At 49.0% G+C, this 24516-nt stretch overlaps 1 protein-coding gene across 2 annotated transcripts; it reads right to left on the bottom strand.

The window, feature by feature from the left end:
• Nucleotides 1-1298: 1298 nt before the first annotated feature.
• Nucleotides 1299-24466, bottom strand: VIPAS39 (VPS33B interacting protein, apical-basolateral polarity regulator, spe-39 homolog). 2 transcript variants are annotated; one of them, XM_077463599.1, is made up of 20 exons: nt 24446-24466; nt 19552-19690; nt 19264-19363; nt 18927-19073; nt 18769-18807; nt 18621-18685; nt 18126-18182; nt 17343-17435; nt 16995-17028; nt 16165-16267; nt 15054-15081; nt 14901-14977; nt 12615-12690; nt 8490-8621; nt 8341-8382; nt 8162-8251; nt 6902-6988; nt 6710-6799; nt 2926-3030; nt 1299-1399 (listed from the first exon to the last, which is right to left on the bottom strand). In XM_077463599.1, exons 2-20 carry the CDS (start codon nt 19642-19644, stop codon nt 1379-1381), a joined length of 1479 nt encoding a protein of 492 aa, XP_077319725.1. In that variant the 5' UTR covers nt 19645-19690; nt 24446-24466; the 3' UTR covers nt 1299-1378. The 2 variants fall into 2 exon arrangements, with proteins under 2 accessions (XP_077319725.1, XP_077319724.1); XM_077463598.1 differs by lacking the exon at nt 24446-24466 and adding an exon at nt 23832-24156.
• Nucleotides 24467-24516: the final 50 nt, after the last annotated feature.

Genomic DNA, 24516 nt, shown 5'->3' with positions numbered 1-24516 from the left:
CTAGTCCAGTATCTGTTGCAGTAAAAAAAAAAGTCTTAAAGTTGGTTAAACCTACCACCCCTCTATTATTAAGAAATGTGTGAAGGAATTGTTTAATATGTGGTATAGCTGTGCCATATGCATTTTTTTTTTAAGAAGGGCATGAAGAGTTTTGAAAGAGGAGGATGGCATCGTTATGGGAATCGCTTGCACAGGAAATAACGAAAATGGGGAGTACATTTGTTTTAAAGTATAACTAAAGACAAAACTTTTTTTTTTTTTTTTAGGATAGAGTGGAGGGATTAGAATCCCTGTCAGGACGATGTTGTCAGCAAGAACCTGGTAGCAAAGAAACTGCAATGCATGCCAATAAGGTCTATAAGTAGAGGAAGATGTTGTGCAGGCTGACACAGACTGGCCTCAGGAGGATATTGTGGAGATTGACCTGGGAGCTAAGTGATCTGGGGTGGGGGTGTATGTAATGCGGGACCCCAGTGCAACCCCCCCCCCCCCCCAAGATCATTCTGTCCCCAGGTCAGTTAGCTCCCAGTACAATATCCCACCAGATCAATTAGCTCCCAGTCGCTTTGCTGGATATTTAACATAGGGGATTATTTACACAGCCTTAGTGTTTGCTGAAATTGCTTTAAACTATAGAGAAAAGCTTTTGAGAGTTTTCCTCTCTCTTTCTCAGGTCTGAAGCAATACCTGAGGAGGAAAACCCTTGACAGCTTGTCTTTTAAGTTTCAGGTTAATATAATAAAAATGCAGGCATCATTTCATAGTCCCCTTGCTCTATCTAAAATAAAATAAATTGCCTACTGTTCTACTGTATTGAATGCCATGTATCCAAACTAGTAGAAGTTTTGTTGAGGTCCTTGTGGATGTAAAGTCATAACCTTTTTATGTAGTCTTGGATAGTACAGGGAAAAGGGGTAGACTGTGTGTTATGTGTCCCATTGGTGAGATTTCTGTTCACTTCCTGTCTTAGTAACACAGCAGGAAGTGAGAAGGAATAAAGGAGCAAAATCTATTTACATAGATGATGATGTGACCATTAACCCTGCAATCCTTCCTCCTTGTTAGGCTATTTTTTTGGGGGGAAATAATAAAACCAGACTAATCTGGAAAGATCTGGGAGTACATATTAGTGCTGAGCGCTTTCCCTGCTGCAGAAGTCATCACCCCCCTGACTGTGCACACAAGAGACCGCCACTCCGCTAACATGTAAAATATCTGGGATTAAAGCCTTTATCCCACACACATCAGCCAAGATCTGACCTAAACCAACTAGATCAGAGAGGACAGAACACATAATATAAATAGTAAAGATACGTTTATTAATAGGTTTAATATTGGTCCATCAGGGGGGGAGGAGGTGGCTCCTGGAAGGCTGCGCTCAATTCTTCCAACGGATTTGCTGCAATCACACAGAGAACAAAATCACATGAATGACAATATCATAATATCGTATATACCAATCCAAAGACATACTCGAAAAGGCCAAATGTCTGTGCAACTATCACACCTATTTGAGTTTTGTGGACATCAAAATTTCAAAACCATGGCCAATAAAATGAAGTTGGCCTTTTTGTGAATTTAGCATTTCCACACACAAAATTTGGAGGGTGCGTGTGGAAATTTGTGCCCATTTGAGGTCAGGCACTGATGTTGGATGGGATCTGGCTCACAATTGCCATTCTAGTTAAATCGCAAAGATGTTCAGTAGGGTTGAGGTCAGAGCTCTGTGTAGGTCAGAGTTCTTCCACACCAAACTGGCCAATCCAAGGGCCATAGTTACACTGGAACAAAAAAAAAAAAAAAAAAAAAAGTCCCCAAACTTACCACAAGGTGAGAAGCGCACAATTGCCTAAAATATCTTTGTATGTTGTAGTACTAACAGTACTGTACACCAGGGATCTCCAAACTTTCTAAACAAAGTGACCATACAAACAGAACAAAGTGATTATAGCGCACACATACAAAAATTTCATTTAAATACCGCAAGGCTACTTAAAACACCTGAATATATTAAGAAAATAAGCAAAAATATGGGGATTTGGTCACACCATATAGCGCTTAAGCCCACTACTGCGTCAAAGTACCCAATTTTCAGTGGGTCCTACACTATTCATAGAATGCAAGATCCCACTTCTCAACCATGGTAGAAATACACTCCTCTTTATGGGAGAACTAAAAGGAGGACTCCTGACCAGAACCCTTGGGATGGAGCACCTCATCCTCTCCCACCAGTGCTTCTAATCAGTGTCCACCTGAGTTATAGGAGTCGTCCTTTTAGTTTTCCCATAAAGAGGAGTATATTTATCCCATGTTTGAGAACTGGGATCTTTCATTCTAGGAATAGTGTAGGGTCCACTGAAAATGGGGTGCTTTGATGCAGTAGTGGGCTTAAGCACTGTATTATATGGCGTGACAAAATCCCCATATTTTTGCTTATTTGCTTACTATGTTCAGGTGCTTTGAATGCAGGATTTAAATGTCTTTTTTGTATGTTTGCGCTATAATCTTTTGTTCAGTGGGAGGAATAGTGCCCTGTTGTTGGTCAGTGGGAGGAATAGTGCCCAATCATTGGTATTCGTGGGAGAAATACTGTCTTGCACCAGTGGGATTAACAATGCCCCAAGGGCCAGATAGAGGCAAGCAACAGGGCCCCTGGACCGCAGTTTGGAGACCACAGCTCTACACTGTTAAAAACTAAACTCAATTATTGAGGGGGGGCACCAAGTCTGCCCATAGAGTGTATAACATACACCACCAAACCCATGATATTAGACCTGGTCGATCCCGTTGTGTATAATGCCCAGCACCAATAATGCAAATTGTTGTTTGGGGGACAGGAAGACAAGGTGCCCCGCCCCCCACAAATCTAGTTAGGCCCCCCTTTGTGCTTACAGCAAGCTAGTATATGTGTGTTGCTCTACTTACTGTGTTGCTGAGAATCATGTCGATTTTGTCCTCCTCTGGAGATCCACGATCCACCTTACAGCGATAAACCATCAATTGCTGGCGGTCCTTCAAGTCTTTGTACGTCTGCCAGGAAGAACAAAGGGTCACCACACATCTCTGTCCACTTCTTGTATATCATCAACACTACCAGAGAAGTGGGTGCCTATCCTGCATTACAGAGCACCATATCCTCACACCTACCTCCACCCCGGCCCAGTGCAAGAAATCCTTACAGGGCAGGCTCCTTGGTGACACTGAACAAGTACCCAAAGACTGTGTGTAGACCACAATGGAGTAATGACAAAGGACAGGTCTAACTAAATGTTCTATATTCATTCTACAATGAGAAGAGGCTACTAATGGAGGTAGGATCACTTTATATAAAAATATAAATGTTCTATATCCACTTTAAAATGATTGCAAAGGTTCGTTTTTTTTTAAAATAACAAACATGTCATACTTGCCTCCACTGTGCAGCTCGTTTTGCACAGAGTGGCCCTGAACATCCTCTTCTGGGGTTCCCCGGGCTGCTTTAGCGGCTCCTCCCCGCATCAGATAACCCTCAGAAGAAGCACTCTCCCGAGGGGGTTACCTTGTGGTGCGCTCCCGAGTCCAGCATTTGCATCCGTAGACACGAATGTCGGACTCGGCCCGCCCCCCCCGGTCATTGGATTTGATTGACAGCAGCGGGAGTCAATGGCTGCGCTACTATCAATCAAGAGCCAGGACCCCATGGAGAGAGGGCTGGGGCCGGTGACTGCATAGGATGCATTAAGGTGTAAAAAATAAAAATAAATAAATAAATAAACACAAGGAGTAGGCCTTTTCTGTCACTTTGTTTTCACGTAAACAAATTTTGCTAGAGAATTACTTAGAACTTTTTAGCAGAGTCCCTAGAGAATAGATGTTCGTTGCTATTTTTATGTCACACAGCATTAGCACAGAGGTTTTTCAAAAGCAAATTTTTGGGGTGAAATACATTTTAATGCAAAAAAAATAAATAAATACAGTACACAACCCAATTTCTGTTAAAATATAAAAGATGAGGTTATGCCGAGTAAATAGATACCCAACATTTCACGCTTTAAAATTGCACACGCTCGTGGAATGGCGACAAAACCAGGGACTTAAAAACGACGTAGGTGACACTTTAAATGCCTTTACAGATTACCTGTTTAGAGTTGCAGAGTAGATCTAGTGCTAGAATTATTGCTCTCACTCTCACTCTATCAGAGCAATATCTCACATGTGTGGTGGGGAACACTGATTACATATGTGTTCCCTTCTGCGTGCCAGCATGGAGGGATGGGGGCACATAAAATAAATAATTCTCTTCTTTTTTTTACACCGTCCCTTTAAATTTTTTTCTTTTTGATCACTTTTATTCCTATTACAAGGATTGTAAACATCCCTTGTAATAGAAATAAACATAGGTCCTCTTTATGAAGAGATTTTGGGCCTTTACCTTTGACTTTAGGTCTCTACCTTTGAAAGCAAAGGATCAAAAATAAATAAATAATAAATAATAATATTGATCTTTTGCTTAAAAAAAAAAAAAAAAAATGTTAACTACCGTCCTAGACCAGAAGTAACGTCACAACGTCGCTCTGGCCTTCCTAGAGCATAGAGGTGATGGGAGACAGACAATCTGGTCTCTGTTCACCTCAAAGGCAAGCCGTGTAAACCATCAGATTGTTTCCCGGGAAGCACTGGCGAGTGGGCCTCTACAAGCAATCCAGTGGCTACTCAGCCACTCTGATTGCTTTTACGAGAGAGAGAAATCGCCGACTGGAAAAAAAAAACCTGGGGTTATGGCTGATGGCTTCAGCCATGACTCAGATAAACCAGCAATATACACACAAATTTATAATTATGTTGTGAACTGTATATAGTAAATCTGATGCAAAAGGTCTGGGGGAATGACAAAGGGGCACTACGCTTAACCACTTCAGATCCGCGCTATTGCCAAATGACGGCAACAGCGCGGACCTACATTTCCGGGACTACGTCTATTGACGTCGTCCCGGATACGAGCGGCCTGCGCGCCCCCTGAGGGGCGCGCGCGGCGCGCTCTGTGATCGGCGAGTCCGTGAGACTCGCCTGATCACCGATCCGTGCAAGGGGTCGATCCCGACCCCTTATCACGTGATCAGCTGTCAGCCAATGACAGCTGATCATGTGATAGAACGGAGCCGGTAATCGGCTATTATTCCTCCTCGCGCTGACAGCGCGAGGAGAGAAAAAAAAAGCCGATCACCGGCGGCCGTGATCGGGACATCAGTCCCGTTCACGGCCAGCAATACAGCTGACCACCTGCCCCCTGCCAGTGCCCACCTGCCCACCGCCGTGCCATCCTGAATAAAAGTAAGTGCCCACAGTGCCACCTACAGTGCCACCCACAGTGCCATCCAGCAGTGCCACCAACAGTGCCACCAACAGTGCCACCCACAGTGCCCACAATCTGCCTTAAAGGTGCTGCGACCCAGTGCCGCCCATCAGTGCCCAGCAGTGCCGCCCATCAGTGCCCAGCAGTGCCACCTATCAGAGCCACCTATCAGTGCCACCTATCAGTGCCCATCAGTCCCGTCTATCAGTGGTACCTATCAGTGCCCATCCGTGCCACCCATCCGTGCCACTTATCCGTGCCACCCATCCATGCCATCTTATCTGTGCCCATCTTTGCCCATCAGTGCCGCCTTATCTGTGCCCATCGGTGCCGCCTTATCTGTGCCTATTAGTGCCGCCTTAACTATGCCTATCAGTGCCCACCAGTGCAGCCCATCAGTGCCCACCAATGCAGCCCATCAGTGCCCACCAATGCAGCCCATCAGTGCCCACCAATGCAGCCCATCAGTGCCCACCAATGCAGCCCATCAGTGCCCACCAATGCAGCCATCAGTGCCCACCAATGCAGCCATCAGTGCCCACCAATGCAGCCATCAGTGCCGCCTAATCAGCGCACTTCAATGAAGGAGAAAAATGACCCGTTTGCAAAATTTTATAACAAACTATTAAAACATGATTTATTTTTTTGCATCTTTTTTTGTTTGTTTAGCAAAAAATAAAACTCCGAGCTGTAACTAAATACCACCAAAAGAAAGCTCTATTTGTGGGAAAAAAATGATAAAAATTTCATTTGGGTACAGTGTTGTATGCCCGCGCAATTGTCATTCAAAGTGCATCAGTGCTGAAAGCTGAAAATTGGTCTGGGACTGAGGGGGGTTTAAGTGCCCAGTAAGCAAGTGGTTAAAGACTGGACATGCTTCTAAATGCACAAAATATACGTAAGAATGAGAAAAATGCACAAAATATAAGTAATAATGAGAATAACAGCACATGCAGTTGTTGGTACAAGGATTGTCTGATTGCCTTAGGGGATCAGGAAGGAATGTTTCCATATTGGACCATGCTTTGCATACACACCTGGCGATTGGGAATCAGGAGCAGAATTGCGAAGATTCCGCCCGCAATCCAAAATCACCTGATGAAAATGGGGCTTTAGGGATTTTCCTTTCCTCTGAATCAACAGAGTTTAGGGATTTTCTAAGCATCTCCCTGCTTACAGTGCTTAGATTCACCCCCCCCCCCCCCCTTCACCTTCCAATCCGCCAAACGACCTTGAGCAGTACGCAATGGCAGCATAATATATTCCCATCACTCAGATGGGACAATTCACTCGAATTGTCAGTGTGCTTGTCTGCCCCCTACTGGTTAATCTATAAAATGACATCTCCTGGTACCCCTGCTGGCACTATTTACTCACGTCGATCACAACGTCATGGCACTTGTACTTTGTCCCTAGTGATATTCTGGTTTCCACGTCCTCCACAAGCCGGATGTATTCCTGCAAGACCTGCACAACAAGAGGAGACAATAACAGAAATGCAACCTGTATAATGGAGACAGAACACAAGCACTCCAGCTGCTGGGAGGATTTCCAATATATGCTGCTCACCTGTACGGGGGCCCCATTCTTGTGTAAAATCTCCACTACCCGATGAAATCCAACCGGCGCTTTCTTCTTGGTGTAACCCAGCCAGGTCTGAGGAAAGAAGAATGAATGCCATTAGAATTTAACATGTAGTTAAATGTTGAGCTGTACAAAAGAGATGGGAGGCATTCATCACACAAGGATGTTTAACTACTTAGTATAGAAATTGAGATTTTTGGACGAGCATTTAACCATTTTGCTGCCACTGCTTTTTTTGGCTTTCATTTTGCATGCACATATTAAAGTGCAATTTTTTTTTTTAACCCCTGATTACCTGGGGTTGTCTTCTGCACAATTCACATACTCACCCACCCAGAGGATCCAGCGTTGTCTCACCTGTTTTGCCACGGCTCAGCCTTACGCCACCATGTTTAGTTGTGGTGTCATCAGCAGGCGTCAGTTATTCTGGGTTCAACCAGAGGGCCTACCGATGATGTGCCACTAGGCCTGTCCCTTCCTCCTTTACAGAAGAGAAAATGCCTCCTAGGTGGGGGGCTTGGATTTTTATTTTTATATACTATTAATGACGGCAATCAACGACTTATAGCAGGACTGCGATATTACAGTGGGTAATTGGACACTGACACTTTTTGGAGGACCAGTGACATTAATACAGTAATCTAAATACAGTGCTAAAAATAAGCACCGTCATGTACTAATGGCTGGGAAGGAGCTAAACATCTAAGACGGTCGAAAGGTGTATGTATATATACACACACACACACACACACACACACACACACACGTATATATATATATATGAAATTCTGCACAGGACAGCCACCCGCCCTGTAGCAGTATATTTGTTATAGGGCGGTGCTTAAAAGGAAAAAAAAAAAAAAAAATTCAATCAAGTATTGTCCATTATATCTCTATCCTATCCCAACCAAGAACACCCCCAAATGTTGCTGGGCATGCTGGGCGCATGACTTCACCCAATGCCATTCTAGCCATGCCAGCCCATTTGCTTACACCACAAACTGGTCTTTCTTGCTGTGGAGAATTCCCTGCAGCCTACGAAGGACCAGGAAAATGCCAGTGGAAGCCCAAGTCCCTCAGTTGAATGTCTGCTGGTTCCTAGCCTGGGCTGACTTCTTTCTGAATTCTTCACGTATTTTTTTTTTCAATCTTCTATCAATCCCATATGAAAGGTTAGTTCTGCAGGTGGCATTTTAGTATTATGAAGGCTGTATAAAAAGGAGGCATGCTGGAACTGGCACAGACCTTAGTGGTGAATAGTGCATCAATATCATTCCACGCGCGCAGCTTCGCACGTGCGGCCAGTCTTGTGAGAAAGTACAGCTTCTCTGGGATCTGTAATAGAGTCATATAAGCGTGTCAGCAAATTACTGAGCGCATAGTACTTATATGTCCAAACAGACACACAATGCCTTGTCTGTCACCTTAAAGGTCTTCTGGAGATTAGTAGGACTGCTGAAGGTTCCCTGTGTGGAGAGAAATAGGTAATTAATGAACCCTGAAGCCCCCCTCCCCATACATCACATTGTACACCCTCCCCTTCCCCCTACCACGTCATTCCGCCGCTGCTCACCTCGCTCTCTGTGTAGTGGTAGATACAGGAGTAGAACAGGGTAGTGACAAGCGGCATGAAGAGCAGAGAGGCTTTCCTGGGGTGCCTGCGGAAGATATCCTGTCCTGAGGCCTCCAAGTGCTTATCATTAACCTGAAATCCACAAAAGGGACAGAGATGATAGAAACTTCCTGCTTAATACATCGCTCGATGAGCATCGTAAAACTAGTACGAGAAAGAAGGAGATTTACACATGTTCATTAATTAAAACCCCCACCGTGGAAATCAAGCACAGTACAGATAAGCCCAAGAGTATCCCTGCACCCCGCTTCTACAAAATGCGAGTCTGAGAAGAGAAAAAAGTTTGGCTGCTCTCCAAGAACGTTATAACGCTGGCAACTTTATTCCTATTATGGACAAATTAGCAAAGAGACCTCCTCTACGAACATATTTCCTTACAAAGCTGGGCTGAAAGCTTATGTCCAAGTTTACGTTCACTTTAAAATAGTTCATTTTGGCTAAGCTAATTGGCCAAGTCGGTGATCGCAACGTAATCAGCCTGCCTCTCCAACTTGGCCAATCAGAGGAAGCTCTGTATTTATCGATATTAAGCAAAGCTGCCTGTGAATGGCTGAGTGCAGCTCAGCCGAATGCCATTTTGTTCCAGGTGTGAGATAGGAATGTCTCATCTCACACCCGGAACACAGTGTGGTATACTGAATGTAGCTGAGGCTACACACAGTTTATACACCGCACCTAGCGGGCAAATGTTAGTGAAGGAAATACTGGCCCCAAGCAAACTATTTAAAGTGAAAGAAAACCTGGTTATTAGCTTCAAAGCTAAAAGTTTAAGTATGTACATTTTTACATAGTTATATTGGTCCAGCTTGGCCAACGAAAGTACAGATGTGCCAAACTGATGGGATCCCCGTGAAAGCCGGAAATCACTGTAGTACTGTAGGCAACGCTACTGCAGCGATTGCTGCTAGCTTCTGGATCCTGTGCGAGTGGCTGTGCATACAGGTCACTCACTCGGCATGGCCACTATTTTCTCAATGGATGCAAAGCATTCTCTGATTGGACAAGGTGGGGAAGCCGGTTGGTGATATCACGATCGCCACCTTATCTGATCAGAACACTTAATTTAGAAAATGCAAAGTGTCCTCTGAATGGTTCCTGTGCTGAGCAGGCAATGTCCCATGTTCAGTAGGCAGCAGGGCAGCCGCTCGGTGTGTGGGATCTGGAAGCCAGCGGTCATCACTGAAGTCAAGTCCGATCCCACAGGTATGGCCCATACATGACTACACTGGTCCAAGCTGACCAATGTAATTGTGTAAAAACTGCCACACCTTCTTCGGGTCCCCTTTCAATCTTTCATGTTATGCTACGTGTATTGTAACTTTCTACACATTTTATTGCACACTGTGATGTCTATACAAGGAATGGAATTTGTTTAGCTGCTATTTTGTACGTCTTGTTTTTTTTTTTTTTAAACTGTCTATTTTTATACCCCATAAACCAAACCAAAATTCTAATACAGTTAACGCGATTCAAAAACTTTAGCTTTACCCACATATAAATCGCTGCACATTTAAAAACGTGGACGCTTATTTCTGCAGTGTTATTTATAAATCACGCTGGGACGGGCAGTGCATACATTAATAGCGGTGGAACGAGCTTTAATCAGGTGGCTTGGTTCACAGGCACAGTGTACAGGGCCGATCCGAGTGGCTCTGTTCCATGTGCTCGCTATGATGCCCAATCACAGTGATTAAAAACATATACAATGTAGTGTTTACATTGGAAAAAAGTTTTCCCTTTCCTTTTACATCACAGTCATTCATTAGTTCCAAACCACAGATCATGGATTTTCACACCTCTCCTCATCTGTACTTCTGGTGCCCAACCTGTATATTAACCCTTCACCTCCCTTATATTTCACATTAACCCACTCATCTCCATCCTCCCACTGTATGTGCCCTGTACATTAACCCCTTCACCGCCTCCTTCCTCTGTGTATGATCTCCAGGCACTGTATCTAGTGCAATACTACCAAGTTTCATTCTTTAACCCGCTCAATATCATAACATTTTTTCCATTACCAAAAAACTGTGGCAAAAAAATAAACAAACAAACAGAGGAAATCAACATGGAATGTCTACATTACAAAAAAAAGGATCACTTCTGGGTTTTTTGCACTGGCCTGGCATTTGCCACATATTTCAAAACAAAGTATGAGAAAAAAAAAAAAAAAAAAAAAAAGCACAAAACAAACAAAACCATTTTTTATTTATATAGCAAACATAAAAAAAAACAGTGGTTAATAAATACCATCAAAGTGATGCATGACAGATTAATTGTCAGTCAAATGATCACAGCATTGTAAACCAAAAAAAAGGGGCCAATAATGAAGGGTTAATACAGGCAGCTACCTTAAAAGGGGTTGTAAAGGCAGAAGGATTTTTATCTTCATGTATTAGGATAAAAAGCCTTCTGTGTGTAGCAGGACCACCAGCACCCCCTAATACTTACCTGAGCCCCTTCTCTGTCCATCGATGTCCACGAGTCCCTCAGCCGTCCGGGACTCTCCCCCCTAATTGGCTAAGACACAGCAGCAGCGCCATTGACTCCAGTGACTGTCAAAGTCAGTTAGCCAATCAGGGGAGAGAGGGGTGGGATGAATGTCAGCTACATGTCTAAATGGACACACGGAGCTGCAGCTTGACTAGGGTTCCCCCCCCCCCCCCCATAGCAAGCTGCTTGCTGTGGGGGCACTCGATAGGAGAGAGGGGCCAGGAGCAGCGAAGTGGGACCCGAGAAGAAGAGGATCCAGGCTGCCCTGTGCAAAACCACCGCAACATGGCAGGTAAGTATAAAACATTTTTTTTGCTTTTAAATAACAAGAAAAGAGACTTTACAATCATTTTAAGTGGTTAATTGCAGGTCTACTATTATAGCGGTAGTAAACTCATCCATTCTAAGTATCATTATTAATAAAAGGCAGTATGCCATAGCTTTCAAATTTTTGCATTAATATTTTTCCCCCAGGTTGCTTTTAATGGTTTTCTGGCTTACTTTATTTGTAATTTATCCCGGCTGAAGCAGGTGCTATGTTATCCATTGTCTTTCTCCTCACAAGTGTATTTTCCTTCCCCCTTTCTTTCCGTCATGGTCGTAATATTGCACGTATACAATGCGTACATGACAGCGAGACAAACTTTAGTTATATTTAAATTTTTTTGGGCAGTAATGTGTTTTAGAGACAGTAGTATACAGGCACAAGTGCAAATATTGGATCTCCTTCCCTCAGAGTCCCGTGTTCAGCTCTGAGGTTTACACCCGCCCCATGTGACACTGCAAGTCGCACGGGGTGTTCCAGCTGCAAATACACCTGTAGCCTCGTGGGACTGCACAGCAAGTGATGACAGGAGCAATGCCTCTGCATAAACTGATGGTATATTGAGAATGCATGCGCCGGTGACATCAATAACAGCTTCAATACTGGGTAATTATAACCCCCTTCCTGCCCAGGCCAATTTTCAGCTTTCAGTGCTGTCACACAAATAGAGCTTTCTTTTGATGGTATTTAGTCAACACTGGGGTTTAGTTTTGTTTTTTTTGTTGCAAAAAACAGACTGAAAATTTGGAAAATATAAGTTGTTCTTAGTTTCTGTCAGAACATTTTGTAAATAAGAAAGTTTTCTCCCTTCACTGATGAGAAGGCACCAATACGCACCACTTATGGGCAATGCTAAGCGGTACTGATGTGTAGGTACTGATGGGCTTAGTGCTGACTGGGGAATCCCTCCTGTTGAGCTATTGTCTGCTCCTGGTGGGGAAAGCCACCCCCACCATGAGAAGGCAGTGATTATTGCTAGCAGCTGCTAGCAATAATGGGATGTGAATCCGGCAGGCTGATTGTACCCAAGTTGATTGATCAACTTGGTACATTCAGCCTGCCCACACACAGTTTGAATCTTGGCCGGCTCTGGCTGAAGCTTGCTTCTATAACACGCTGGCACTCCACATTGAACATGGTGATATAAATTTGGTGAATAGATGGACACGCACAGCACTAAAAATGTGTTCCAAGTCTGAATGGACCTATGACCGGTGCCCACACAAGGCCCAGTAAACAATCCTGACCTCGATGATGATCTGTCTTTCCAGCAGGGTATAATGGTCCTGTACATGGTTTGCATCGTCCTGGGAGAAGGGTAGGCTGAGGAGGAACAACAGACACAGGTAATTGCTCATCACTGAAACAACATACACATCAGTGAACTGACTCCATTGTGCTCTATAACAATAAAAGTGTTCATCACGGTCACCATCTACTAAACAATCCCACAAGAACATCACAAATGCCACCCCATCTAATCACCATGTCATAGACAAAGTGCGCTGGATTTAAACTTGCCCCATACAGACAGATCATCAGCACTAGGAATCGGAGAGCGGGCTATCAGATAGGAAGCGGCGAGATAATTTGTGTTTGCGGTTGTTGCAAGGAGCAGCCCTGAAACTCTTCTTCTCCTCAGGTGCCCTGCTGGTGCTCCTGGCCCCACCCCCCAACTGAGTATCCCCATAGAAAGCCACTTTCTACGGGGGAACCCGTGTGGGCTCACTCCTGAGGCTGGATTATAACCTATGCATTTTTGGTGCTTTTTTGCATTTTGCAGATTTGCACTACAGAACGAGTTCCATAGGAACCATGTTAAATCGACTGTAGTGCAAATCTTCAAAAATGCAAAAAGCACCAAAACTGCATAGGCGTGAATCCAGCCTGAGAGGGCAGGGCTCGGCACACCCCCACTCACTCATTATAGGATTGATTGACATGAGTGGGAGCCAATGGGGAGGGACAGAGCCGGGAGAGCCACTGCTCTCATGCACAGCGCTGGATTGAGATTGGACTATATAAGGAGGGAACTGGGGGATCCTCTGCAACAGGTGTTTTCTTTATCTTGCTGCATGAAGAAAATGGCTTTAGCACCACTTTAAAAGGATCTTTTACTGCCTTTTTCTTAATAAAAGTGTACGAGATGGTGCTACCTCATGTGGATTTCTTTGTGGCATGGTGGAGAATTGCACTGCAGACCTTTAGCTAATAAAATATGGTTGTGGTGGTTTGTTTGCTTACGCAAGGTGTGGGATCTGACTAGGCATCATTTGAAATCACACATGTTGTGGAGAAGCTCTTTATAGCTTAAAATTCAGTTTTAAAAATTGAAATGAAAAGGAAAAACATGTTTGTATAGATATATATATATATATATATATAAAAAAAAAAAAAAAAAAAAAAAAAAAAAACAACCCAACCCCACATTAGAACTATATATTTCCCCTCTTTTTTTTTTTTTTATAGGTAATCACATTCCCTCTGTTCTCAGTTACATAAGAGCTGGGGGAGAAGCAGCAGCACAATGAGCTTGCCAGTCAATGCCTGTGAACAGCCTATGTAAGGACAAGTCTGATCATTAGAGGAGAGCAGGCTGAATAACAAATGCTTTAAAGATGTGTTCCGACCCCCCCAACAAATTAAAAGTCGGCAGGTACAAATAACGTAGCTGCTGACTTATAATATTAGGACACTTAGCTGTCCAGGGAGCCCACGATGTCAGCACTCCAGCTGATTGTCAGATCGGCTGTCGGGTGCTGCCACCGCCATTCCTAGCAAGGCCCCTTTCACGGTGCCGGCATTAGTGGTAAAGCACCGCTAGTTTTAGCGGCTCTTTACTGCCGTTTTATAATGACGCTTTTTACCTCCACTAGCGGCCGAAGAAAAGGTTAATAGCGTCCGTGTTGTGGCGCTGCTGAAGCGCTTTGGCAGCGCTGCCCATTAATTTCAATGGGCAGAGATGGCCCCAAAGAGCACTCCCCCAAAGATGCAGAGACGCATGATGGGGTTTGTAGTTTCACCACAGGCAAAGTTCTGAGGTTGTCTACCCGTTATACACATTTTATTTTAAGCACAAATAAAATACTTTTTTGGTAAAGTAGTGTTTAGTTGCATAATGTAATGGTGATAAAAATAGTAATACAACACATTTCTGTTATTACATTTTGTTAGAGTTTTTTTGCTATTCGTTAGATCTGCGATATACTACTATATAGTATACACAGACCGAAACAAAAATTCACTTTATTTTAATATTTCAGGTGGAGTCTGGTGGGCTGAGGCACCCACTGGCTTCCCCTAGACAAGAAAAGGCCTTTACAAGGCATGTAATGGTGAGGGATGATGGAATTTAACCAAGCAACACACCAAACCATACAAGCAAATCTTGTACAAAGCCAGCTCCCAATTATAGAAACTAGAAGTTATTTTTATTGCAAAATAATAATAAATATTATGTAAAACAGGCTCCAGCACAAAAACTTTTTTTCAGGTCAGTGGTGGCATCCCCAGGGGTGATCAAGGAGACTCACCTGAGACATTTACTCTTTAGGAAGTCTCTGCGCTGCTCTGCATCCACGATATGTAGGTGTTCACGATATCTACATAGCTGTGGAGACACAACCTTCTTTGAGACTAGGAAGGAATATGGAGAAATGACAATGCCGCCAACCATTTATACTCACTGCTAGCTCTTCTGTCCACTCCAGATACCTGAAAAATATATATAAGAGGCCATTAGTAAGACAGCAATTAAATCAACATCTAGCCAGGGAATTTTGGAGAAAGATCACCGATGGTCCAGGTAAAAATCTACGCATTACTATAAAATGTGTACCCAGCTGAGAGAGAGGAAGGAGAGAGAGAGGAAGGAGAGAGAGGAAGGAGAGAGAGGAAGGAGAGAGAGGAGAGAGAAAGGAGAGAGAGGAAGGAGAGAGAGGAAGGAGAGAGAGGAGAGAGAGAGGAGAGAGAGAGGAGAGAGAGAGGAGAGAGAGAGGAGAGAGAGAGGAGAGAGAGACTCCAGGAATTTGGCCATTTTGTAAAATGTGCAGGCATATTATGAGTCAAGTCCAATGGAGGTGCATGCCACCTTCTGGATTTCTCTCTTTTATTTACATCTGACCATTTTATGGCACTCCAGGAGGATAGCTATCCCTACATTCAAGGGTTCTGCCCGCCCCTCCCCTTTGCTGCCATCTCACAGAAACCTTTGTATTTTGTGAATGAGATTTTATTTGTATCCTGTGACTGGGCAGGAGGAGGGGAGGGCACAGAAGCTGCATGCAACTCTGCAGCTAAAGGAGCTAAGAACATAATGCCCAGCGTCAGAGTTCCAGAAATGTAGCCATAGCTATCCTCCCGGAGCTTGATAAATCTCTCAGATGTAAATTAAAGAGAAAATTCCAGGAGGTGGCATGCACCTTGTTGGACTTAACTCCTAGTATGCCTGCACATTTTACAAAGTGGCAGAATTCCTGGAGTTCAGCTTTAAAACTGCCGTCAGTTTCTATTTGATGTATTTTTATATGCAAGGGCCCCCCGGGGGCTCCAGGGAGGGGGCTGTATTGTCTTTCTCTGGACAGACAAATAACACACCTAGCTGATTACAGAACAAAATACAAAGTAGTTCACAGGATGAACACCCACCAGAGGTTTGCAGCGTTATCTACATTGACCGATAACACAGTGATATTTATATTTATGTTATTAGTCAGTAATTGACAGTAACCGTCGCCCATTCCCGCTACGAAATTGTCACATCAGGCCGAATGGCAAAAGACAGCCAACACAACCTACCTGAGGAGCTCCATGAGCAACTGCTGGTCTTCGGTCTCCTTCAAGAAATGAATAAAATGTCTCAGGGCCTCTTGTCTCTCCTTCAGCTCCCGGAATAGAATCTCTGTGAGTGGAACAGACAATGACATCAGCAGGCAAATGGTGTCAGATAGTGTGATGAAGCGTCTGGAGACGTGATACGTATGACGCTGTAATTTCCATCATTTCATGCTGTATTGAAGTTCACCTGTGTAATTACTTGGGAAAAGTACCATCTTTGTGTCATGAAGGTTACTATAGTTAGACATGGGACGTTCACTACACACTTTCTGCAGTACTTGTTGCAATATATGTTAGCGATTTGGCCCACAGTCCTCCACAGTGCTCGGGCTGGGTAGGCTGGAGAGTCTAAGGCTGGTAGGCCGAAGATTCTAAGGCTGGGTATATCTGGGGTGCTCAGGCCTGGTATATCTCAGGTGCTCAGGCTGGGTGTTATTTAGCAGCCAAAGATGACCATTTCTGTAACTGGGGGAAGAACAAAACAACAAGAGCTGAAACCCCAACTTATCCCTGAACAAGACCCCACAAAGACACTCAGAGCCAACGCTGTATCCTGGCCTAGGCCGACAAGGCCCAGGCCTAGGGCAGCACTTTGCAGGGAGGTAGCACAATGCGAGTCCCCACCAGCTTGCGTTGTTAGTGTAGCGGCAGTCTTATTAGGTGGACTGGGCTGAGAGGCAATTAAGTCTAGCGCCCCCATAAATCGGCCACACTGCTTCCGGTATGCAGGAGCACAAGATAGACATGACACAAAATTGTCAGGGGGCACCCACCTCTATATGGTCACTTACCTGAATGTAACGTCTTTTTCATGAATATTAAAACCTGCAAATATGAGATGAAACATGACAGTGACCAACCAGGAAGGCAAAGTGACGGATAACACAGAAGGAAAACAAGCCTCTCCACACATTGATGCCCCTGAAAATGTATTTAGCAGATTTAAACTGAAAGTATACAAAGGTAATACAATGATTCAAGCTGGAAGTTCAGAGGGTTGTTAAACTCCATCCCCCCCCCCCCCATCCCCATCAACCCTCATCTGCTTGAACACTTGCAATAATATCCGATTGGCTATGTATTACTTTAGCCACACCCACTTCAAAATCCAAAGGAGATAAGACCTGTCATTTACGTACAGCTGTGATGACATTCCCATCATGAAGTCGGACGGCTTCATCCAGAAGTTGCAGTTTGTCCTTCAGAGAGCGAAACCTCTCCAGGGAGCAGACCTGTCCACAAAAACAACACACGCTATTTTAGGAAGATCAGGAATTATGACCACTGACAATGAGCTGCTGTTATTTGGGGCTGGAGGAAGCAGAAACGTGACATTGTGCTCTAACAAAACTACAGGCAAAGAAGTGAGGTGTGCAGGATAATATTGCCCCCCCCCCCCCCCCACATATATCCACACAGCAAAAATTGCTGGATCAACAAGGAAGGCAAGTATCCAGGTGGGAAGCACGTCAAGTGCAAGATTCTCCAATTGGCTGTTGAGCAGCCTGATTGATCTTATAGTTCTTATAGTGAGTCCAGCGGCCGACTGAAGGAACACACAGCAAGCTGACAACCCCGTGGCCAATTTGCTTATAAAAAGCTGCATGCTGTAAGACATGATGTAAAACATCCTAAAAAAAAAAAAAAAAAAAAAAAAAAAAAATTGATTTTGGGTTTGCATAAAATGCAAAGCATAACCCCAGCCATAAGTTTGTCTAGTTCTGGGGAGGGTGGTGAAGGGTTAGAATCTCTATCAGGTTTGCGAGGAACATGGCTACCTGTGTGTTCTTCCTGAGTGGGAACACAGACATTTCGGTAGAAAGCTCTAATGTACATTAATGGGCATCTACATCTGAGTCAGACATGTATTGGACACAAGATGCTGGCCCTGCGAGGAGAACCATTCAGATCACATAGCATACCTTGCCTTTGCTCATCCTCCGAACTGAATCCTCAATGCTCCACTCCCCGCTATAATCCTGGAAAATATACCAGAATGTTAATGTTTGCCCTATAACAGTGTCTCCCTTCCCAGAGGCCTCTACTGCCACCTGTCCTACCCAATGGGTGTCCACTGCTTCCCCCTTTCCCCACAGGGCATCCACCGATTCCCCCTTACCCCGCAGGGCATCCACTGCCTCCCCCCTTACCCCACAGGGCATCCACTGCCTTCCCCCTTACCCCACAGGGCCTCCACTGCCTTCCCCTTACCCCACAGGGCCTCCACTGCCTCCCCCCTACCACACAGGGCCTTCCCTTCTGCCTCCCATGACCCTACAGGGTCTCCACTGCTTCTCCCTTTCGAAAGGCCCTCATTGCCCCCTGCTACATATAGGCCCCCCACTAAATCCCCATAAACAGGCCTCCACTGCTTCCCCACTACCCAGAGGCCTCGACTACTCACCACCCCACAGTACCTGGTATTCAGATCTGGGTTTCCGTAGCTCTGGGGCAAAATGTTTATTGTTTGTCTCTAGAAGAGCTGGAAGAGAAAAGCAAAGGGCATGACAAGATGCTTGGCCTTGGCTAAACACCACGAGGAGGGCAAGAGAAAAACCAACTTACCATCAGACAGTGACTGGAAACTGCTCTGCCTGGATTTTCCTGCAATGAATGAAAGGCGACGGCTCACAATACATAAAAAATATTGTAGAATGTACACCATGAGGATGAGGAGCACAACACAACCTAGACAAGAGGATAACACAATAAATAGCACTCACCTTTAAAGAGGCTGCCAAGGGAATAGGATGACGCTGGTTTGGGGAAGGCATAAGAGGATGTCTCTGATCGAGGTTTCTCAGTTCCTGGACTCTTTATGTCCCGCCCCCGGTTAATTGATGAGGTCTCTTTAATAGACCATGATATACCTGACAGAGGGACAAACATGGAGCAGGTGGGACAAACAACCTTTTACAGCAGACTTCCAAAATCCCCTTCTCCCATGTCCCTGGAGGGGCTACCCCTTGGGCACCGATGGGGAGGGGGCTACCACTTGGGCACAGAAACAGGAGTACTTCATACGTCTCAGTTGTATCACCTTCACTGATGGATACTCACTCCCCACCGGCTCTCCACTCCAGGTGACTCTCTCCCAGTCCTCGTCATCTTCCTCCACAAAAGCTTTCAGGCTGTTCACAGCGCGTTTCGATTCTTTCAGCTGGAAGAGGAAGCAGCGGTAAGTGCGACCACGGTCCAGTACAAGGGATACAACATACACAGGATTCTACGTTCAGGAAGGACTGGAGAGAGTCTGAAGATGGGCTAGGGAGAAGGATGAGGAGGCAGATGACAGGGAGTGGGGAAAGGTGAGATATGAGATTAGGCGGCACAGAACGTCCACTTTACCTGAGACAGTCCATCCTCATCCTGGTCATCAAAGGTGAAAGCTTTGCACTTGGAGGTATTCCAGTAATCTTCATCCTCCTTTACCCTGGACATCTGAAGTGTAGAGAGAGCCACACGGGGAGATCAGAAGATTCACCACCTGTATACAGAGAAAAGAACGTCACATCACAGCCAGAGACATAGTCACCCCCCCCAGGGGAACGGGCCACAGACGGAGCATACCCCCCCCCAAGGGAACGGGCCAGAGACGGAGCGTACCCCCCCAAGGGAACGGGCCAGAGATGGAGCGTACACCCCCAAGGGAACGGGCCAGAGACGGAGCGTACCCCCCTCAAGGGAACGGGCCAGAGACGGAGCGTACCCCCCTCAAGGGAACGGGCCAGAGACGGAGCGTACCCCCCTCAAGGGAACGGGCCAGAGACGGAGCGTACCCCCCTCAAGGGAACGGGCCAGAGACGGAGCGTACCCCCCTCAAGGGAACGGGCCAGACACGGAGCGTACCCCCCTCAAGGGAACGGGCCAGACACGGAGCGTACCCCCCTCAAGGGAACGGGCCAGACACGGAGCGTACCCCCCTCAAGGGAACGGGCCAGACACGGAGCGTACCCCCCTCAAGGGAACGGGCCAGACACGGAGCGTACCCCCCTCAAGGGAACGGGCCAGACACGGAGCGTACCCCCCTCAAGGGAACGGGCCAGACACGGAGCGTACCCCCCTCAAGGGAACGGGCCAGACACGGAGCGTACCCCCCTCAAGGGAACGGGCCAGACACGGAGCGTACCCCCCTCAAGGGAACAGGCCAGACACGGAGCGCACCCCCCCTCAAGGGAACGGGCCAGACACGGAGCGTACCCCCCTCAAGGGAACGGGCCAGACACGGAGCGTACCCCCCTCAAGGGAACGGGCCAGACACGGAGCGTACCCCCCTCAAGGGAACGGGCCAGACACGGAGCGTACCCCCCCTCAAGGGAACGGGCCAGAGACGGAGCGTACCCCCCCCAAGGGAACGGGCCAGAGACGGAGCGTACCCCCCCAAGGGAACGGGCCAGACACGGAGCGTACCCCCCCAAGGGAACGGGCCAGACACGGAGCGTACCCCCCCCAAGGGAATGGGCCAGAGACGGAGCGTACCCCCCCCCAAGGGAACGGGCCAGAGACGGAGCGTACCCCCCCCCCCCCAAGGGAACGGGCCAGAGACGGAGCGTACCCCCCCCCCCAAGGGAACGGGCCAGAGACGGAGCGTACCCCCCCCCCCAAGGGAACGGGCCAGAGACGGAGCGTACACCCCCCCAAGGGAACGGGCCAGAGACGGAGCGTACCCCCCCAAGGGAACGGGCCAGAGACGGAGCGTACCCCCCCAAGGGAACGGGCCAGAGACGGAGCGTACCCCCCCCCCAAGGGAACGGGCCAGAGACGGAGCGTACCCCCCCCCCAAGGGAACGGGCCAGAGACGGAGCGTACCCCCCCCAAGGGAACGGGCCAGAGACGGAGCGTACCCCCCCTAAGGGAACGGGCCAGAGACGGAGCGTACCCCCCTCCAAGGGAACGGGCCAGAGACGGAGCGTACCCCCCCCTCAAGGGAACGGGCCAGAGACGGAGCGTACCCCCCCAAGGGAACGGGCCAGAGACGGAGCGTACCCCCCCAAGGGAACGGGCCAGAGACGGAGCGTACCCCCCCAAGGGAACGGGCCAGAGACGGAGCGTACCCCCCCAAGGGAACGGGCCAGAGACGGAGCGTACCCCCCCAAGGGAACGGGCCAGAGACGGAGCGTACCCCCCCAAGGGAACGGGCCAGAGACGGAGCGTACCCCCCCCCAAGGGAACGGGCCAGAGACGGAGCGTACCCCCCCCAAGGGAACGGGCCAGAGACGGAGCGTACCCCCCCAAGGGAACGGGCCAGAGATTGAGCGTACCCCCCCAAGGGAACGGGCCAGAGACTGAGCGTACCCCCCCAAGGGAACGAGCCAGAGACGGAGCGTACCCCCCCAAGGGAACGAGCCAGAGACGGAGCGTACCCCCCCTAGGGGACGGGCCAGAGACGAAGCGTACCCCCCCAAGGGAACGGGCCAGAGACGGAGCGTACCCCCCCAAGGGAACGGGCCAGAGACGGAGCGTACCCCCCCCCCAAGGGAACGGGCCAGAGACGGAGCGTACCCCCCCCCCCCAAGGGAACGGGCCAGAGACGGAGCGTACACCCCCCCAAGGGAACGGGCCAGAGACGGAGCGTACCCCCCCAAGGGAACGGGCCAGAGACGGAGCGTACCCCCCCCCAAGGGAACGGGCCAGAGACGGAGCGTACCCCCCCCCCCCCAAGGGAACGGGCCAGAGACGGAGCGTACCCCCCCTAAGGGAACGGGCCAGAGACGGAGCGTACCCCCCTCCAAGGGAACGGGCCAGAGACGGAGCGTACCCCCCCCTCAAGGGAACGGGCCAGAGACGGAGCGTACCCCCCAAGGGAACGGGCCAGAGACGGAGCGTACCCCCCCAAGGGAACGGGCCAGAGACGGAGCGTACCCCCCCAAGGGAACGGGCCAGAAATGGAGCGTACCCCCTGCCCCCCTCAAGGGAATGGGCCAGAGACGGAGCGTACCCCCCTCAAGGGAACGGCCAGAGACGGAGCGTACCCCCCTCAAGGGAACGGGCCAGAGACGGAGCGTACCCCCCTCAAGGGGAAGGGCCAGAGACGGAGCGTACCCCCCTCAAGGGAACGGCCAGAGACGGAGCGTACCCCCCCCCCCAAGGGAACGGGCCAGAGACGGAGCGTACCCCCCAAGGGAACGGGCCAGAGACGGAGCGTACCCCCCCTAAGGGAACGGGCCAGAGACGGAGCGTACCCCCCCCTCAAGGGAACGGGCCAGAGACGGAGCGTACCCCCCAAGGGAACGGGCCAGAGACGGAGCGTACCCCCCCAAGGGAACGGGCCAGAGACGGAGCGTACCCCCCCAAGGGAACGGGCCAGAAATGGAGCGTACCCCCTGCCCCCCTCAAGGGAATGGGCCAGAGACGGAGCGTACCCCCCTCAAGGGAACGGCCAGAGACGGAGCGTACCCCCCTCAAGGGAACGGGCCAGAGACGGAGCGTACCCCCCTCAAGGGGAAGGGCCAGAGACGGAGCGTACCCCCCCTAGGGGACAGGCCAGAGACGGAGCGTACCCCCCCAAGGGAACGGGCCAGAGACGGAGCGTACCCTCCCCAGGGAACGGGCCAGAGACGGAGCGTACCCCCCCCAGGGAACGGGCCAGAGACGGAGCGTACCCCCCCCAGGGAACGGGCCAGAGACGGAGCGTACCCCCCCAAGGGAACGGGCCAAAGATGGAGCATACCCCCCCAAAGGGAACGGGCCAGAAATGGAGCGTACCCCCTGCCCCCCTCAAGGGAACGGGCCAGAGACGGAGCGTACCCCCCTCAAGGGAACGGCCAGAGACGGAGCGTACCCCCCTCAAGGGAACGGCCAGAGGCGGAGCGTACCCCCTCAAGGGAACGGCCAGAGGCGGAGCGTACCCCCCTCAAGGGAACGGCCAGAGGTGGAGCGTACCCCCCTCAAGGGAACGGCCAGAGGCGGAGCGTACCCCCCTCAAGGGAACGGCCAGAGGCGGAGCGTACCCCCCTCAAGGGAACGGCCAGAGGCGGAGCGTACCCCCCTCAAGGGAACGGCCAGAGGCGGAGCGTACCCCCCTCAAGGGAACGGCCAGAGGCGGAGCGTACCCCCCTCAAGGGAACGGCCAGAGGCGGAGCGTACCCCCCTCAAGGGAACGGCCAGAGGCGGAGCGTACCCCCCTCAAGGGAACGGCCAGAGGCGGAGCGTACCCCCCTCAAGGGAACGGCCAGAGGCGGAGCGTACCCCCCTCAAGGGAACGGCCAGAGACGGAGCGTACCCCCTCAAGGGAACGGCCAGAGACGGAGCATACCCCCCTCAAGGGAACGGCCAGAGACGGAGCGTACCCCCCCCCCAAGGGAACGGGCCAGAGACGGAGCGTACCCCCCAAGGGAACGGGCCAGAGACGGAGCGTACCCCCCCCCCCAAGGGAACGGGCCAGAGACGGAGCGTACCCCCCCCCAAGGGAACGGGCCAGAGACGGAGCGTACCCCCCCCCCAAGGGAACGGGCCAGAGACGGAGCGTACCCCCCCCAAGGTAACGGGCCAGAGACGGAGCGTACCCCCCCAAGGGAACGGGCCAAAGATGGAGCATACCCCCCTGCCCCCCCAAAGGAACGAGCCAGAGATTGGAGCGTACCCCCCCCAAGGGAAGGGGCTGGAGAGAGAGCATACCCCCGCCTCACCTCACAATGGGGAGAACATAAGCCTATAATGTCAGCAGATTGGAAATGAATGTAGAATTCAGGAAGTAGTCAGTCAAATGTAGCAGATTCATGAACTTCTCCTCACTGCTGTACTCCGGCCTGAGAGGACCCAGAGAGGGAGAGAGCAGAGTGACAGGACCCCCACACCTCTCATCCAGGACCAGCCGACCTCTGACCTGGGGCACGCTGGGAAATGTAGTCCACCCTGCTCGGCTCTTTTTTTTTGATAGAACACGGACACTGCACCATAGGAAGAACTACAACACCCAGCAACCCCTGCGCCTGACACTTCCTGACCAATGAAGTCACCTCACCCCGCCCCTACCCCGCCCACACACACAGTGAGATCTGATACAATGTAGCCCTATAGATGGAATTGTGTATATTATACATATACATATTATTTGGGGGGGGGGGGGGGTCTAATATATATTCCATATACGGGGGGGGGATACTCGGGTGTGATCACATCCTGATCATCTGCAGAGCCCCTCCCATCTATCCACTATAGAACGACCTCCCTCTCTCCTGCATTACATTCATTTCACAAAACTGCAATAATAATATTAGCAAAATAATAAGAAGAATAATACGACTATATCATGGTAATAATCATGTATCCTGTAGCCCTCAGTAAAGATGGCCGCCGGTCTCCATGGCCTTG

This window comes from Lithobates pipiens, unplaced genomic scaffold, assembly GCF_037356315.1.
Source record: "Lithobates pipiens isolate NorthernLeopardFrog02 unplaced genomic scaffold, aLitPip1_a1.2 Scaffold_30, whole genome shotgun sequence".
In the NCBI taxonomy this organism is placed as follows: domain Eukaryota; kingdom Metazoa; phylum Chordata; class Amphibia; order Anura; family Ranidae; genus Lithobates; species Lithobates pipiens.
Note: the sequence above shows the minus strand (reverse complement) of the source record. Positions and strands in the feature narration are given on the sequence as shown.